At 57.1% G+C, this 16969-nt stretch overlaps 1 protein-coding gene across 1 annotated transcript; it reads left to right on the plus strand.

Moving 5' to 3' along the window:
- Positions 1-1266: 1266 nt before the first annotated feature.
- ADAMTS4 (ADAM metallopeptidase with thrombospondin type 1 motif 4) lies at positions 1267-10256 on the plus strand. Its single transcript, XM_030303009.1, has 9 exons — positions 1267-3180; positions 4303-4626; positions 4869-5001; positions 5585-5755; positions 6477-6763; positions 6871-7057; positions 7303-7478; positions 8361-8536; positions 9051-10256. Exons 1-9 carry the CDS (start codon positions 2557-2559, stop codon positions 9475-9477), a joined length of 2505 nt encoding a protein of 834 aa, XP_030158869.1. The 5' UTR covers positions 1267-2556; the 3' UTR covers positions 9478-10256.
- The last annotated feature ends 6713 nt before the right edge of the window (positions 10257-16969 follow it).

Below are 16969 nucleotides of genomic sequence, written 5' to 3' on the forward strand. Positions count from 1 at the left end.
GTGGGAACTGACTGGGCCCGGCCCCGGGGTGGACTGGGCAGCCAGGCAGAGGCTCTGCCTCCCTCGTCCCCCCCCACCCTTTCCCTGGGCCTTCTCTTCCCCTGTAGTTGGACACAGTGAATGTGTTGGGGGGGGGGGGGGAACTGCATTTCTTTACCCTAATCCAGCCCCAGGAGAAGTCAGGGTCGAGTCTGGGCTGCTTGGCCTTGGAGGCAACTTGAGCTGGCACCGGGGTGAGGGCTCCTGGGGGGCTACCTAGGACACTACATCTTTTGTGCCCTCTCCCTGTGGCCGACACCCCCACACGCTGCTGCTCTGATTCTGAGGCCCTTTGTCTTTCATTGCTTAGTCACCCCCTTTGTCCTCATCTCAGATGGGGGGTGGAAAGGGGCAGTAAGAGTCCTCTGGTGATGGCTCCTCTTGCCCCTGCCCCCTCTGGTCTCCTGTCCTTTGTCTGACTCCTGCAGCCCCAACCCCCTCCAGAGTTAGGGCCAGAGTCAGGGCATGTGGTGGGTGACTCTGGAAGTGGTGGGCACCAGGGCAGGTATTAGTGACCTGAGCAGGAAGGGAGGGGGAAAGGAAGTGTTCTGGCGGATATGATTTGGGAGACAGGAGGTGACAAGGCAGAGAGTGGATAGGGGAATGGGGGCAGGGGCAGGTGATCTGCCTCTGGGAAAGGAAAGGCACGGCTGACTGCATTGTCTTTCCTGGGGATATCCTGGGGAAAGGAGTGGCCACAGCATGGGGTGGGCAGAAATTTTCCCTCCTTCTGTACCCCTTGCTTCCTTGCCTCCAGAGTCCACCCCCTGAGACCACTTTGCTGAGTTCTCTCCCGTCTAGAACCACTTCCTTCTCCGAATACTGCCCCTTCCTCCCCAGGCACTCTCCCCACCCCAGGCACTGGGTTCCTGTTCCTCTCAGTACCCTAATTTCCCTATACACACAGTCCTGCCTCCACCCTGTCCTGTCCGTGTCTCATGGGCAGTGAGAAATGAAAGATTACTAGATATTCCGGGAACAGTTGTGTTCTCGGGACAATGTGGGGCCAAAGGAGGGAGCCAGGTGGGGGGATTCCCCAGGATGGGCTGACTTTGGGTGCATCTGGGTTCCTGAGAGAGCAAGTCTTTCTGTGCTGGGGGCTGGCCGACTTGGGGCTGGGGGAGGGTTTTAGGGCAGTTGGGAGTGGGCAGGAACAGGGCCAAGAGCCTGGGGGAAGCTACTGGGAGCTGGGCCAGGGAAATGGGGAGCCAGGAAGTGGGGAGGGGGAGCCCTGGGGGGAATGGAGGCGGAATGGCTGTTCCGGGCTTCGGAGGGTGTGGGTAGTGGTAACTCAGGAACGGGGGAGCCCGAGGGAGAGAGGGGGTGTTAGAGAAGAGGAGGTGCCACCCTGGATCCTCCTTCTATAAAAGGAAAAGTCGTTAACCCCTCCTGCCTCAGCCTCTGCCTGCTCTACACGCCCATTCCAAGCCGACTCATCCGACCTTTGGGCAGTAAATTCCCTGATGGCTGTCTCCTTGCCTGCCCCATCTCCCGCCTGGCCGACCGGCCTCTCTCCCACTGTTTGTTCCCATCCTGAGCCAAAGGCCGGCCACCTCCTTTGTTCTGCCCTCTCGGTGCTTCCTTACCTGTTGCCCACTGCCTTCCCCTGGGCAGTTCTCTCAGTTGCCTCAGCTCTGGAAAGCAGCCTCTAGGGGCAGAGGGCAGCTCATGAGGGAGCCCTGAGAAAAGGGAGGCCATGCCAGATGAGAGAATGGGAGCGAGAATTCTCCTGGGACCGTGGCCTTTCTGTGCGTGTTGACCAGGCCCTTTCCCTGACTTCCTACCCCTCCTGGGGCTCTGTCCCACCAAAAAGGGAAAGAGACAGCTGAGAGCCGACTGTGGGGTTTGGGGAAAGGCTATGTCATCAGCTGGCCCGGTGCCTGTGATCCATCCGGCTGCTAGAGATTCCCCTCCCCTGGGCAAGTCCCATTTTTTTTTTAAAAGGAAAACAAAAACTAGGATTTTTGGGAAGCAATGAGACACCCATCTGAGTTCCACCAACCAAGCTCCTGTCTGAATGGCTTATAGCTCAGCCAATCGCCGAAGCTCGGGATGCTTAAAAGAGCCGGCGCGCGGAGAGAGGCTGGGAAGAACCCACAGGGAGACCCACAGACACATAGACACGGGAGAGAGAGGAGGAGAGACAGAGACAAAGGCACAGCGGAAGGAGCCAGAGACAGGGCAGGCACAGAGGCAGAGCCAGACAGTCTGAGGGAGCCCAGAAGGAGAGGCCAGAGGAGCTAAAGAAGACACGGGCAGGGAGAGACAAAGACACAGGAGAGGAGGGGGTGTGAGAGGAGAGTTTGGGGGAAGCCAGGCCACTAGGCGCCTCTCCTAAGCCTAAGGGCCAAGTTTTCCCCGTCTCCTCTGACCGGCCCCGGCCCCTCTGGAAACTCTGCCTCTGACCTTGGCACAAGTCCGAGCCCCCAGGCTGCAGAGAGGAGCTTTCCAAAGCCAGGGCGGGGAGGACTCGGTGCCCAGACGGCCTCAATCCCTCCCGGCCGCGGCACCAGTGCCATGAACGGGACGGACCGGCATCCCAGGAGGGGCTTGGCGGGGTGCTGGCCGTGGGGAGCCCGACCCCGCCTGCCGCTCCCCCCTGCGCCCGTCTCCCTGCCGCCGCTGCTACTGCTGGCCTCCCTCCTGCCCTCGGCCCGGCCGGCCAGCCCCCTCCCCCGGGAGGAGGAGATCGTGTTTCCAGAGAAGCTTAACGGCAGCATCCTGCCGGGTCTGGGCGCCCCTGCCAGGCTTCTGTACCGCCTGCCAGCCTTTGGGGAGACGCTGCTGCTCGAGCTGGAGCAGGACCCCGGCGTGCGGGTCGAGGGGCTGACGGTGCAGTACCTGGGCCAAGCACCTGAGCTGCTGGGAGGGGCAGAGCCGGGCACCTACCTCACCGGCACCGTCAACGGAGACCCAGAGTCGGTGGCATCTCTGCACTGGGACGGGGGAGCCCTGTTAGGGGTGCTGCAGTATCGGGGGACCGAGCTCCACATCCAGCCCCTGGAGGGAGGCACCCCTAACTCTGCCGGGGGCCCCGGGGCTCACATCCTACGCCGGAAGAGTCCTGCCAGCGGCCAGGGCCCCATGTGCAACGTCAAGGCTCCCCCCGGGGACCCCAGCCCCAGCCCCCGAAGAGCCAAGGTAGGCAAGCCCCGGAGTCCGTGTCCGGCAGCGTCCTCCCGCCATGTCTGTCCTACTGACCCCCATTCACGCGCTCTCCACCCACTTCCATTGCTGGCCATCCTGCCTCTTCCCTGCCTTCTGTCTGCCTCTGCTCTTTGCACCAGCCTCCCTTCTTGGGAAGGCTCTGGCTTCTCCCTGCCCCAACCCTTCTCCCGGCCGGACTGCTGGTCCCACCCGAGGAGGGCTCTCGGGGTTCTCTGCCGGGAGTGACCGCCCCTCTGGCCACCCCAGCCCCGCTTGGCCGCAGCATCCTACTGGTACCATCTCCTGCGATAAGGCTATCCTGACGGCCCCTTGGCCGGCCCAAACTTTCCGCGCCCCAAATTTGATTTCTACCCGCGCCCCCCCCCCCCCCCCCCCCCCCCCCCGCCAACTATAAAGGAGTGAGAGGTCTGAAAGGAGTGAGGATCGGCCTCTGGCTTCTGGTGCTGCCTTCACGATAGTTCCGGCAAAGTGCAAACTAGGGCCGAAGTGGACGAGGAGGAAAGGCGCCCCGTACCTGGTCAGTCCCCTTCCAGCACTGCGGACTGACTGCGAGGCGGCCTGAGTCTCCATCCTTCCCTCCCTCCCACTGCCGGCCTCCCCCCCCCTCCCCTCCCTCCCTCTCTCGCTTTAATCCAGACCAGCCGCTCTCCCTCCACACCCGCCACGCTGAGATCTGGCCCTGGCCCTAGCTGCTGACTGAATTGTTCCTCCAACCACACAGGGCAGACACGTTGCAGCCCGGCCCTCTAGCTCCAGGCCTGCAGGCCCCGTCGCACTCGGGCCTGGGGGACCCCCAAACCCCTCCCAGAGGCATTCTCACTGCGCTTTCGCCTCTGGGGCTCACGCAGCCCTGGGACGTGGCATCCCCCCCCCATCCCCTCCCCTTCTCAGAACCGACAGCTGATTTCTCAGAGTTACCACAAAAGCCCTGGGACTTTGGGGTTGGGGGGAGGGCCCAGGCGAGACCCGTGGGGAATGTGTGGCGCAGCTGGCTCTGCTGAGTTCCAGACCCAGGAAGTAAGGGGGGTGGGGGGTAGTGATCCACGGGGCTGGGCGGCTGTTTCAGGGCGCCCCCCCCCATCTTTTCCAATCCAGCGCTTCGCTTCACTGAGTAGATTTGTGGAGACTCTGGTGGTGGCCGATGACAAAATGGCAGCATTTCACGGCGCGGGGCTAAAGCGCTACCTGCTGACGGTGATGGCGGCAACGGCCAAGGCCTTCAAGCACCCAAGCATCCGCAACCCCGTCAGCTTGGTGGTGACTCGCCTCGTGATTCTGGGGCCAGGCGAGGAAGGGCCCCAAGTGGGACCCAGCGCCGCCCAGACCCTGCGCAGCTTCTGCGCCTGGCAGCGAGGACTCAACACCCCCGAGGACTCGGACCCGGCCCACTTTGACACAGCCATTCTGTTCACCCGGCAGGTGAGGCCCCAGTCGGCCCCCACGGGCCACGTGCTGCATTAACTCCCCAACCAGCGGCACTGTGGAAACCGTGACGTAAACGGCGCCCCTGGAGCCGCACGACGTGTCGCCTCGGCCCCGGCCACGCGGCCGAGGCCATCCAGGCCCCGACGGCGCTGGGGGCCCAGCTAACCTAGATCTCTCGTCCCGGCGGGCCCCGGGGTCTTGGTTCCTCATGCGTCTTCTGTGACCCCTCTCCGCAGGACCTGTGTGGGGTCTCCACCTGCGACACTCTGGGCATGGCCGACGTGGGCACCGTGTGTGACCCGGCTCGGAGCTGTGCTATTGTGGAGGACGATGGGCTCCAGTCAGCCTTCACCGCTGCTCACGAACTGGGTAATGTGGGAATGGGGCTGTGGGGCACCCGGGATGGATGAGAGAGGTAGCAGGCCCGGGGAAAGGGGACAATGGGCTCACTAGAATGCGAGTAGGGGTCACAAGGTGACCTCCACCCCCCGGCCTAGGCCCAGGGCCGTTATCCTTCTCTGCTGTGGATGTAGACAAACATTTAGCTTCTTCTATTAAATGAGATAGCGTGTAGAAACTTACCGTGAACTGTGTGTGTGTGTGTGTGTGTGTGTGTGTGTGTGTGTGTGTGTATGTGTGTGTTTGGGGACGGCACAATATTGAGAGAGATACTATTCGTCAGAGTCAGCGATAGAATGTTGGGAACGTTGGCTACAAGGAAAAGGGGGTAGGGAGGTGCCCTGAGTGTGTTTGGGGGGAAAGGGGAGACAGAGAAATGGGGGCTACATATGGAGGAACCCTGGAGCACCGGAAGGAGACGGGGGCGGGGCAGTGTGGGATGTGGGGAGAATCTGACCATCCACAGCTGGAACCAGGTTTATCATGGGCTGAAAGCCCCCTGAGGGCACAGAGAGGGGACCCTTGGACCCTAACCAGGCCTCTGCTCTCACAGGCCATGTCTTCAACATGCTCCATGACAACTCAAAGTCATGTGTTGGTCTGAATGGGCCTGGAAGTACCTCCCGCCATGTCATGGCTCCTGTGATGGCTCACGTGGACCCCGAGGAGCCCTGGTCCCCCTGCAGTGCCCGCTTCATTACTGACTTCCTGGACAATGGCTATGGTAAGCAGATGGCTCACCCCTTTCTCTGTTCGGCTCTGGGCTCCTGCCCCACCCCCCACCCCCCACCATACTCTCTCTTCTGCTACGTTCTGCATGGGCCCAGTTGACTCCCTCAAATGTGTTTCCTCTGCAGTGTGGGACGGGGTGAGAAATGCTTCTGTCTTTGCGTGGTTCCCACTTCCTCTAGAATAAATAGCACAGCCAAGGCAGGCAACTTTTGGTGCGGTAGAATTAGATCTCACCTTTTAAGGGTCAGCCCTGTTCACACTAGAATGGGCCCGCTGTGAGGGAGGTGACCGCCCGTCACTTGAGGTGTGCAAGCCTGCGGGACGGCCTGCTACTCGGCAGGTTGCTGATAAGAAGCAGACTCCAGAGTCCTGTAGTTGCTTAGAGCAAGTAGGAAGACTCAGGGCTTTGGGTTCCTGTCCTGATGCTGTTCGTTAGACACGCGTAGATGTGTGAGTGTAAGTTTCTTCGCGTCTGTGTGTCTGATCTGTAAAGCAGGTCTCTCGGTTAAACGAGAGAGCGTCGCTCTGGCATTGAGCCGAGGCTCATCACATAACAAGCACCCAGTCAATTGCCTCTGCTGCTGAAAGCTTTCTCCGGCCTCGGGATTTGGCTTCTAGGATCCCTCAGGCCCCAGGGAGTCCAAGCTTTCAGCCGGCAACCTAGAGCGTTCCCTCAGCCCGCTGCTGACCTCACATCCCTACCCCCTTCCCAGGGCACTGTCTCTTAGACAAGCCAGAGGCGCCCCTGCGTCTGCCTGTGACTTTCCCCGGCAAGGACTATGACGCTGATCGCCAGTGCCAGCTGACCTTCGGGCCTGACTCACGCCATTGTCCGCAGCTGCCTCCGCCCTGTGCTGCCCTCTGGTGCTCCGGCCATCTCAACGGCCATGCCATGTGCCAGACCAAGCATTCGCCCTGGGCCGATGGCACCCCCTGCGGCCCGGCGCAGGCCTGCATGGGTGGCCGCTGCCTCCACGTGGACCAGCTTCAGGACTTCAACGTGAGGTCCCAGGGCAGGGGTGCAAGCAGGGGGCCAGGGGGAGTGGGGACTGGCCCTGGGCCTGGGAGACTGTACTTACTGGCAGAGCACCCTTTCTGCTTCTGCAGGTCCCACAGGCTGGCGGCTGGGGTCCCTGGGGATCATGGGGCGGCTGCTCTCGGAGCTGCGGGGGCGGCGTCCAGTTCTCTTCCCGGGACTGCACGCGGCCGGTCCCCCGCAACGGCGGCAAGTACTGTGAGGGCCGCCGCACCCGCTTCCGTTCCTGCAACACCCAGGACTGCCCAACGGGGTCAGGTGAGGAGTGGGAGGGACAGAGGCCTTCAGGCGGGGACGGTGGGGCTGAGGCGGTCGTCCCTTGAGTGTAGGGACTGTCCCCTGCTGTCGAGGGGAGAGACCGCACCGTTCAGGGACCTCCTCTGGCAATCTGGTGGGGGGAGAGCGGTGCCACGCCGTCCAGGGGCCTGAGGGGCTGGGACGGAGGGGCTGCGGTGGGACGTGGTAAGGAAAGAGGACCCTGACCGGCCGTTTTACCCCGACAGCACTGACCTTCCGCGAAGAGCAGTGCGCCGCCTACAACCACCGCACCGACCTCTTCAAGAACTTTCCGGGGCCCATGGACTGGGTCCCGCGCTACACGGGGGTGGCCCCCCGGGACCAGTGCAAACTCACCTGCCAGGCCCGGGCCCTGGGCTACTACTACGTGCTGGAGCCACGGGTGAGGGCCGGACGCCCCCGGGCGCCGTGCGTTCTCGGTCTTTCCCGCAGCGCCCCTACCTGCTGAGATGGCACAGTTCCCCCAGAGCAGCCCATAGCCGTGCCGGGCCAGCCCGGGCTCGGTCAGGCTCCTCTGTCCCCCCCGGGTATTGGGAAAACAAGCCCCAGACTCTAGATAAGTTTCCCGTGGTTTCTTTTTCTCTCTCTTCCCGTCTCCCTGGGCTCTGCTTCGTGAGAAGGGATGTGGCCTTTTGGGCAAGTCTTTGACCCCGTTTCCTTGGGCTCCTCTCCGAATTCCAGGGGTGGCCTCGTTCAGCTCGCGGATGGCCAGTCCGTCACTGGACAGGCCTCTAGGAGACAGGGGCGCCTCCCCACTCCCTCCCTGCACTAGGGCGGTTTGTTGAAGGCCGAAGGGAGGAGCCCTAGCAGATTTTTCACCCCTACCCCGGGGAAAACTCGTACACGTCGGCCGCCCCCTAGCGTCCATGTGGGTCGCTGCCTTCGAGGTTCAGGGCTGGGTGTTGAGACTCGGACGGACGTGTGGTGTCCGGCTGGGCCCCTCTGCTTGCCAGCTGTCTCCCCCTTGGGAGACTGTGCGCTCATCTTTCTGAAACTTCAGTGTTCCATCTCTGGAAACCTCAAGGAGTGCTTGTGAGATTTGCATTCATGTTTACAAAGCACGTAGCACAGTGCCTGGTCCATAGGGAGTATTCTGAAAATTTCTGTTGTCGCCACGCTCATCACCCCTTACGGTGGCGGGGCTCACGCCGCACCCCGTCCACGTCCCCCCCCCCCCCCCGCCCAGCCTTTACGACGGCCCCTTCCTGGCGGGATCTGGCTTCACCCAATCCCTCCTGACTTGGCATTGCTCCTCTCTTGGCAGGTGGTAGACGGTACGCCCTGTTCCCCGGACAGCTCCTCGGTCTGTGTGCAGGGCCGCTGCATCCACGCCGGCTGTGACCGTGTCATCGGCTCCAAAAAGAAGTTTGACAAGTGCATGGTGTGCGGGGGGGATGGTTCCGGCTGCCGAAAGCAGTCCGGCTCCTTCAGAAAATTCAGGTTCGTCCGCTATTTATTTCCTCCCCTCGGGCCCCTGGGGATGCCAGGGTGAACTTAACGCTGCTTCTCCCCTCAAAGAGCTTCCTGTCTCGCAGGGGAGACAGATGAGTAGCCAGGTACAGCACAGGGTTCCACGTGTTGAGCAGGTGGCAGCCTGGGCTGCTGTGAGGGCCCTGGTGGGCCTCAGGGAGGGCTTCCCCAGGAGGTAACTTGCTCCTGGAGGGAGAGTGGGAATCGGACCGGCATCGAAGAGGTGGGCTTCGAGGGGCACCTCAGTGAGGGGGCACCGGACGCAAAGGTCTAGAGAGAAGAGGGGGGAGGGCACGCTTGCACACAGCTCAGACCTACAGACCTGAGACTATCGGATCTCAGGTCTATGCGGACCCCTTATACAGCTTTAGGGGGCCAACCCTCTTTGCACACGTACTCACACATACGGCCGTACAAACACAGCTCGGAAAGGCTGGAGGGATTCTGGAAGATGCTGAGCTCCCCCTCTATTCCTCCCACGCAGGTACGGGTACAACAACGTGGTCACGATCCCCGCGGGGGCCACTCATATCCTCGTCCGGCAGCAGGGGGCCCCCGGTGTCCGCAGCCTCTACCTGGCCCTGAAGCTCCAGGACGGCTCCTATGCCCTCAACGGTGAATACACCCTGATGCCCTCTGCCACGGATGTGGTGCTGCCCGGGGCGGTCAGTCTACGCTACAGCGGGGCCACCGCGGCCTCGGAGACACTGTCAGGCCACGGGCCGCTGGCCCAGCCCTTAACGCTGCAGGTCCTGGTGGCTAGCAACCCCCAGAACGCTCGCCTCCGGTACAGCTTCTTCGTGCCCCAGCCGGCCCCTTCGACGCCGCATCCCACCCCCCAGGACTGGCTGCACCGCAAGGCACAGATCCTGGAGATCCTCCGGCGGCGCCCCTGGGCGGGCAGGAAATAACCTCATCGTCCCCGCTGCCCTCCGCGGGCACCGGGGCCTCGGACTGAGTTGGGAGAGAGAGAGAGAGGGGGCTTCTGCGGCTGCCTCACGCTGCCACGGCGGGGAGGGGCTGAGACTGTGAGGCCTGCCCTCCTCCCCTGCCCTGATGCGCAGGCTGGCCCTGCCCTGGTTTCCTGCCCTGGACGGCAGTGACGGGTGGTGGATGGAAGGGGCTGGGGACAGTCCCCCATCTAAACTGCCCCCTCCACCCTGCTGGTCACAGGAGGGAGGGGGAAGCCGGGGGCGGCAGTTGTATTTATTTAGTATTTATTCACTTTTATTTAGCACCAGGGAAGGGGACGAGGGCTAGGGTCCTGGGGAAACTGACTTCCGCCCCTCATAACCCTCACCCCGGCTAGGAAATCCAGGGTGGTGGTGATAGGCATAACTGATACGTGTGTATGTGTGTGTGTGTGTGCGTGTGTGCATGTGCGTGTGTGTGTGTGTGTGTGTGTTCACGTATAAGGTACATCCTGCCCTGCTTTCTCCTCCCTGAACTTTGTTTTCTGGGAAAGGGAGAGTCAAGGGGAGGATAGGCCTTCAGGGAGTAAGGGATTATCATATTTTTTAAATATATATTGAATTCTGCTATTTATGTGCTCCTTTGGGAGTCAGACACATGTGGGCTTGCACCCCGGCTCCACACCTCCGAACGTTCGTTTCCTCAGTTGCCAATAATAATACCTCCCTTGGAAATTGTTGTGAGGACTAAGTCATGTAAATAAAGGACTAGCATCGTGCCCGGCACTGGGTCAAGTGCTCTGCGGTGGCCGCTGCCTCTGGTTGGTGTCACCGCCGCTCTGCCTGCCTCCGGCGTCCAGGGGCTCGGAGGTGGCGGAGAGCACGTCAGCGGTGCCCACCCTCAGCCCCAGGCCACGCCCCTCTGGTGGGCAGAACGCCGTCCTGCACTCGGAGGGACTCTCAGAGAAAGGACGGCTGTGTCCCTGATCCCTGGAGACGCCCAGTCAATAGAGACGGAATAAACGCTCGACCCCAGACACAGTTGATAAGAACAAGAAGGCGCAAAGGAAAACAAGAACAGCTCCGTCCACACCAACAGGCACTTAGGACTGAGGGCCCCTCGTGGGGTCTGGTGGGGATGTCACTGTAGGAAGGGCACTGGAGAGGGAGTCCCCGGGCGTGAATTTGAGTTGGGGTTCAGTCTTACCGGCTAGTGGTGTTGGGGAAGTCACTGGTGCTGAGCCTTCGGTGGCTCTTATGCGTCAGGGGGCTGATAATACGCGTCCCCACCGGGTTGTTCTGGAAACAGTTGATAACCACAGTTTCAGAACAGCAAAGGCCGAACCGCGTGAGAGGTTACCCTTGTGACTACTGAGTGATTAGGACAGGGGCCCCCAGAATCAACCGGGGCAAACACAGCAGACGTCTCTGAAGGTGTGAGGATAGAACGGCATTTAACAGAGGGCAGGGCATGGTTTGGGAAGTCCAGCGAGCAAGGAGAATGGCGGGGAGGCGGGTCTGGGGCGGGGGGTGGACAGCCAGGTGTTCCCTGGAGGTCGACGCAGGGAACACAGACTCGAGGGGCAGGAGGTCACCAGACACAGTTGTACTTTTCCTTCCGAGCAGGTGGCCTTGCTTAAGAAAGAACCAGGGCAACCCTGTGTGCGTCGTGGAGGACGCGCGGTTGGAAGAGGGGTGGCAGGTGCATCGGAACGATAGGCAGAGCCCTGTGCAAAGTCCGTGCGAAGTACACACACACACACACACACACACACACACAGTGTGACTGACGGGGCTCACCCATCAGAAACAACAGGACGTTGCAAAGCTCTGCATCATAAGGGCCAGATAAGCCATAGAGCCTGAGCCCAGACTCAGTGGGCTGTGAGGGGTAAGGAGGGTGAGTCTCAGGCTGGGCTGAGCAGAGGGCCACCCTGACGGCCTTCTCGCCTTTCTGTCGTGCTCGCGGTAGTCCACACTTTGAAAGTCACCTTCACATGCAGCCTCTTAACAGGAGGCTCTTCCCTCACCGCGTCGGGCTCTGCCTGGCATAAAGAGGAAACTTTTCTCAGGGGTGCATGGGTGGCTCAGTTGGTTGAGCGTCTGACTCCCGCCTCAGAGGGCGTGATCTTGCAGTTCGGGAGTTCGAGCCCCGCAGCGGGCTTGCTGCTGTCAGCACAGACGGTGGTGCCTGCTTTGGATCCTCTGCCCGCCTCCCCCCCCCCATCTCTCTCCGCCCCTCCCCTGCTTGTTCTCTCTTTCTCAAAAATAAATAAAACATTACAAAACATTTTGGTTTCAACTTACGAAATTTTTCCCAGAGAGGGAATGAGCTTAGGGACCGTGTCTGTGATTGGGTGGGCGCGAAAGCGGAGGACACAGAGAGCTAGCCTCTCAAAGATGGGTAGTGGGCATCACGGCCCTCAATCCCGGGCGAGGCCCGACCCCTTTCTGGAACGCTCTTCTCCAGCCCACCCTTCCCCTACCTCGGCTATAGACTGGCCTGATGCCCCCCCCTCAGGGGTCCAGCGAGTTCTTGCCAGGGATGGGAGGAATTCATACCTTCTTGGAAGAGCCAGATGGGCTCTTGTCTCTCCAGTCTGCCTACTTATTGCCTTCCTGGGCCTCTGCTACCTTGTGGGCGAGCAATCGGGAGGAGAAACAGGAATATCAGGAAGTTATGTTATGCACACCGAGCTCCAGTATCTGGTCTTAGAGGGAAAAAGCGAGAACAACAGTGAGCTGATGAAAGGGAGTCTGTGACTGTGGGAGGACGAGGGCAGCCAGCGCCCTGTCCCTGGAGAAGTTCAAGCAGAGTTTGGACAACCATTTTTTTTTTAACGCATATTTACTTTTGAGACAGCGAGAGACAGAGCACGAACGGGGGAGGGGCAGAGAGAGAGGGAGACACAGAATCGGAAGCAGGCTCCAGGCTCTGAGCCGTCAGCCCAGAGCCCGACGCGGGGCTCGAACTCACGGACCGCGAGATCGTGACCCGAGCCAAAGTGGGACGCTTAGCCGACTGAGCCACCCAGGCGCCCCTGGACAACCATTTTATGGGGTGGTAAGTGCGGTGCCTGTGTGTTTGGGGTGGGGCTGGGGGCTTGAACAATAACTGTGAGCCGAGCCAATTTCTTAAAGCTCTTTCTGCCCCTCAGATCCTACACCTCTGCGGTTAGAGCAGAGGAAATCCGGGCATTTGTCCAGCCACGATTTTCGTGGTGGGGGGTGGGAAAGCCAGGTTTTTGGGATGCTCTGCTCACGTACACGTCTACCCCAGCCCCAGCCCCTCTTCTTTAATCTTCACGTAGTATTACAGTATTTGGCCTTCTAAACTACCAGACTGACAGTCAGTGACAAAACCCAGCAGCTCATTGGTCAGGGCTTGGGGGGGGAAGGAGGGGGAAGAAAGTGGAATTCGATGTATTAACATTTTATTGGCTAAGAGGATGCTTCTGAACCAATTGAATCCTTTCCCCATTGACTGTTGCTAGAGGGGTAAGCCAAAATCATTTGCAGCAAGACTCAACCAGCTGACAGCTGAGGGAAACCACCAATTCTAAAAATGCTCAGAGGAAGCCCGAGGGGTGCGGGAGGGTGGGCGGGGGGGGGGGGGGCGGTGGGTGGTGGCAGAGAGGAATTACTGAACAATTTCCCCAGAAAGGACCCTGTGTAGGGACAGGCCCAGAGGACTTAAGTAGCCTTCGGAAGGAAAGGGAGGGGAGGAAGCCTGTTTAAGACATCCCTCACGGTCTTTGGGAAACCAGCACCCGGCCCTACAAACCCAGGGACGTACCCTGAGGTTGGCCTGTCCAGCTCCACAGAGATGTATCAGCACGTCCTCCCGATAACGTAGAGGCGTACAAGCATCGAGAAGCTGCAAATATGAGAATTTTGGCCTGAAAGTGGGTCAGAGGAAAACATATTAATTGAAATATCACTTCCTACGGAGAACTGACTGTTTCTCCGTTTGTTCAGTAACTAAGCCGTCGGGTTATGAACGGGAGTCAGAATCACGCTCTCACGGCATCCGGAAAGGACACCGAGTTTTGGAGTCAGACTGAATCTAAGCTTTGCTACTCACACGTGATGATGTGATCTGAAATTCCTTGATCTCGGCGACCCTCGGTTTCTTAATGTGTAAAGTGGGTATTACTACTACCTGCCTTATGGAGAGGTTGTCAGAACTTAAGACTATAATGGCAGGGGCGCCTGGGTGGCTCGGTCGTTGGGCGTTTGATTCTTAATTTCAGCTCAGGTCATGATCTCACGGTTTGTGAGTTCCAGCCCTGCTTGGGATGCTCCCTCTCCCTCTCTCCCTCTCTGCCCCTCCACTGCTCTCTCTCTCTCTCTCTGTCTCTCAAAAATAAATAAACATTAAAAAAAAAGAAGAAGAATATAATGGTGTACGTGTTTGGCCCTGTGTCTGGCTTCTAGTAAGCGTCAGTACATGCTGATTCTCTTCCCCTCAGATCTCTTCCTTTGCCTGCCCCCTCTTTCCACTCCTGTATTAGCATGAGAAAATAAGTATACCGAGGAACTGTCTAGGTCAGATATAAGACGGGCTATTTTGGAGAATTTGTGCTACAAGTTCTTGGTTACGTTTAGGGGATGATAAAAGGAAGCCATGGTCCCCGTCCTTGGAGTTCACAGTCTGGTGGCTGAGACAGTCAAGTAAGACCAAAATGCCAGACCCCCGTGACAGATGCCATGAGATGAGGGACACCTAGCATAGAAGATGGGGCCACAAGTGTTCCTGCAGGAGGTGTCTGCCTCCCCTTCTAGAAGGCTGTGAGACTGCAGGGCCCCCAAGGAGAGTAAGCGGGTGGTGGAAGAAGAAAGAATTTCTGCTCCCGAGGGCAGCTCAAGGGTTCTTCTCTGTTATGCAAAACCAAAGAGAAGTAAAACAAACAGCTTTGAAGGATAATATTGTAAGTGGCCCAGTAGGGTTGGAAGGGGTGGTTGGGGTTAGAAGCTACATCTCAGTGGACAACGTTGAATGGGAGAGCGAAGATTTTAAAGACATTGGGCTGTTCCATAAAATGTGCTCCTGGTCCGTGCCGTCTCCTCCCAATGCCTCTGATGTTTCCTTGAGAAACTAAATAGAGATTTATATGCCTTTAAATTCATTTTGAAAACGAGACCAGATTTCTTCTATTGCGTTGTGTGTCATGACTGGACCACTAGGGATCCTAGGATTTTAAAATTTTTATTATTGTTATTTTTTTTTAAATTTACATCCCAGTTAGTTAGCATCTAGTGCAACAATGATGTCAGGAGTAGATTCCTTAGTGCCCCTTACCCGTTTAGCCCATCCCCCCTCCTACAACCCCTCCAGTAACCCTCCGTTTGTTCGCCATATTTAAGAGTCTCTTCTGTTTTGTCCCCCTCCCTGTTTCTATATTATTTTTGCTTCCCTTCCCCTATGTTCATCTGTTTTGTATCTTAAATTCCTCACATGAGTGAAGCCACATGATATTTGTCTTTCTCTGACTGACCAATTTCGCTTAGTATAATACCCTCCAGTTCCATCCACGTCGTTGCAAATGGCAAGATTTCGTTCTTTTTGATTGCCGAGTAATACTCCATTGTATATACATACCGCATCTTCTTTATTCACTCATCCGTCGATGCATTTGGGCTCTTTCCATACTTTGGCTATTGTCGATAGTGCTGCTATAAACATTGGGGCGCATGTGCCCCTTCGAAACAGCATACCTGTATCCCTTGGATAAATACCTAGTAGTGCAATGGCTGGGTGGTAGGGTAGTTCTATTTTCAGTTTTTTGAAGAACCTCCATACTGTTTTCCAGAGTGGCTGCACCAATTTGCATTCCCACCAGCAGTGCAAAAGGGTTCCTCTTTCTCCTCATCCTCCCCAGCATCTGTCCTTGCCTGAGTTGTTAATTTTAGCCATTCTGACAGGTGTGGTGGTATCTCATTGTGGTTTTGATTTGTATTTCCCTGATGATGAGTGATGTTGAGCATTTTTTCATGTGTCGGTTGACCATCTGGATGTCTTCTTTGGAGAAGTGTCTATTCACGTCTTTTGCCCATTTCTTCACTGGATTATTTGTTCTTCGGGTGCTGAGTTTGTTAAGTTCTTTATAGTTGTTGGATACAAACCCTTTATCTGATATGTTCTTTACAAATATCTTCTCCCATTCTGTCAGTTGCCTTTTAGATTTGCTGAATTCTTCGCTGTGCAGAAGCTTTTTATTTTGATGAGGTCCCAATAGTTCATTTTTGCTTTTGTTTCCCTTGCCTCTGGAGACCTGTTGAGTCAGAAGTTGCTGCGGCCAAGGTCAAAGAAGTTTTTGCCTGCTTTCTCCTCGAGGATTTTGATGGCTTCCTGTCTTACATTTAGGTCTTTCATCCACTTTGAGTTTATTTTTGTGTGTGGTGTAAGAAAGTGGTCCAGGTTCATTCTTCTGCATGTCGCTGTCCAGTTTTCCCAGCACCACTTGCTGAAGAGTCTGTCTTTATTCCATTGGATATTCTTTCTTGCTTTGTCAAAGATTAGTTGGCCATATGTTTGTGGGTCCATTTCTGGGTTCTCTATTCTGTTCCATTGATCTGAGTGTCTGTTTTGGTGCCAATACCATACTGTCTTGATGATTACAGCTTTGTAATACAGCTTGAAGTCTGTATTATTATTATCTTTTAAGTTTATTTATTTATTTTGAAAGAGACAGAGACTGTGCGAGTGGGGGAGGGGCAGAGAGGAGACACAATTCCAAGCAGGCTCCACGCTGTTAGCATGGAGCCCCCCGGGCTCAAACTCACGAAACCTTGAGATCATGACCTGAGGCGAAAGCACGAGTCCGATCCTTTACCAACTGAGCTCCCAGAATTTATTCAGAACACAGAAAGACAGGATACTGTGGTAGAAACCAGCAATATTAGAATTTACATTTTCAGCGACGTAGCATTTCTAGGTGATGATCAAGTGTGGAGTGTGGCCAGGGTGAAATGGAATAGAGGTGCAAGGTCTTGAAAATGAAGCTTGCAAATTAATGCAGGGGATGTGCAGCAGACGGCAGGTGGAGATGTGGGATAGACGATGAAGTTCAGTTTTTCAAAAACTGAACACCATGGAGGAGTAGAGAGGCTCAGGGGAAGGGTCCTGTGAGTGAACCACATTTCCACTTTCTCTAGGAGTCTGTCTTTTCCACCACACCGTGAACTCCTTAAACAATCAGGGCTTTTATTCTGTTCCTACTTTGTGCTCAAAATTCAGATAGACTGAATATCTACTTCTGCTGGCATTGTTCCCTAGTTCACAGTATCACAAAACCCCTTAAGATGGGGTTCATTTTATAGATGAAACCTAGAAAGTGTATTGTTCAACATCACACAGCCAGGGCATGTATGATCAAAAGCCGGTGATTCTGCTGAAACCCACCATTATCTCATTTTGAACCTCCCCAGGCATCTCCAGTTCATGAAGTCCAAAGTTTAACTGGTCATCTCTACTGTTTCGCCCAAACGT

This window comes from Lynx canadensis, chromosome F1 (genome assembly GCF_007474595.2).
Source record: "Lynx canadensis isolate LIC74 chromosome F1, mLynCan4.pri.v2, whole genome shotgun sequence".
In the NCBI taxonomy this organism is placed as follows: Eukaryota; Metazoa; Chordata; class Mammalia; order Carnivora; family Felidae; genus Lynx; species Lynx canadensis.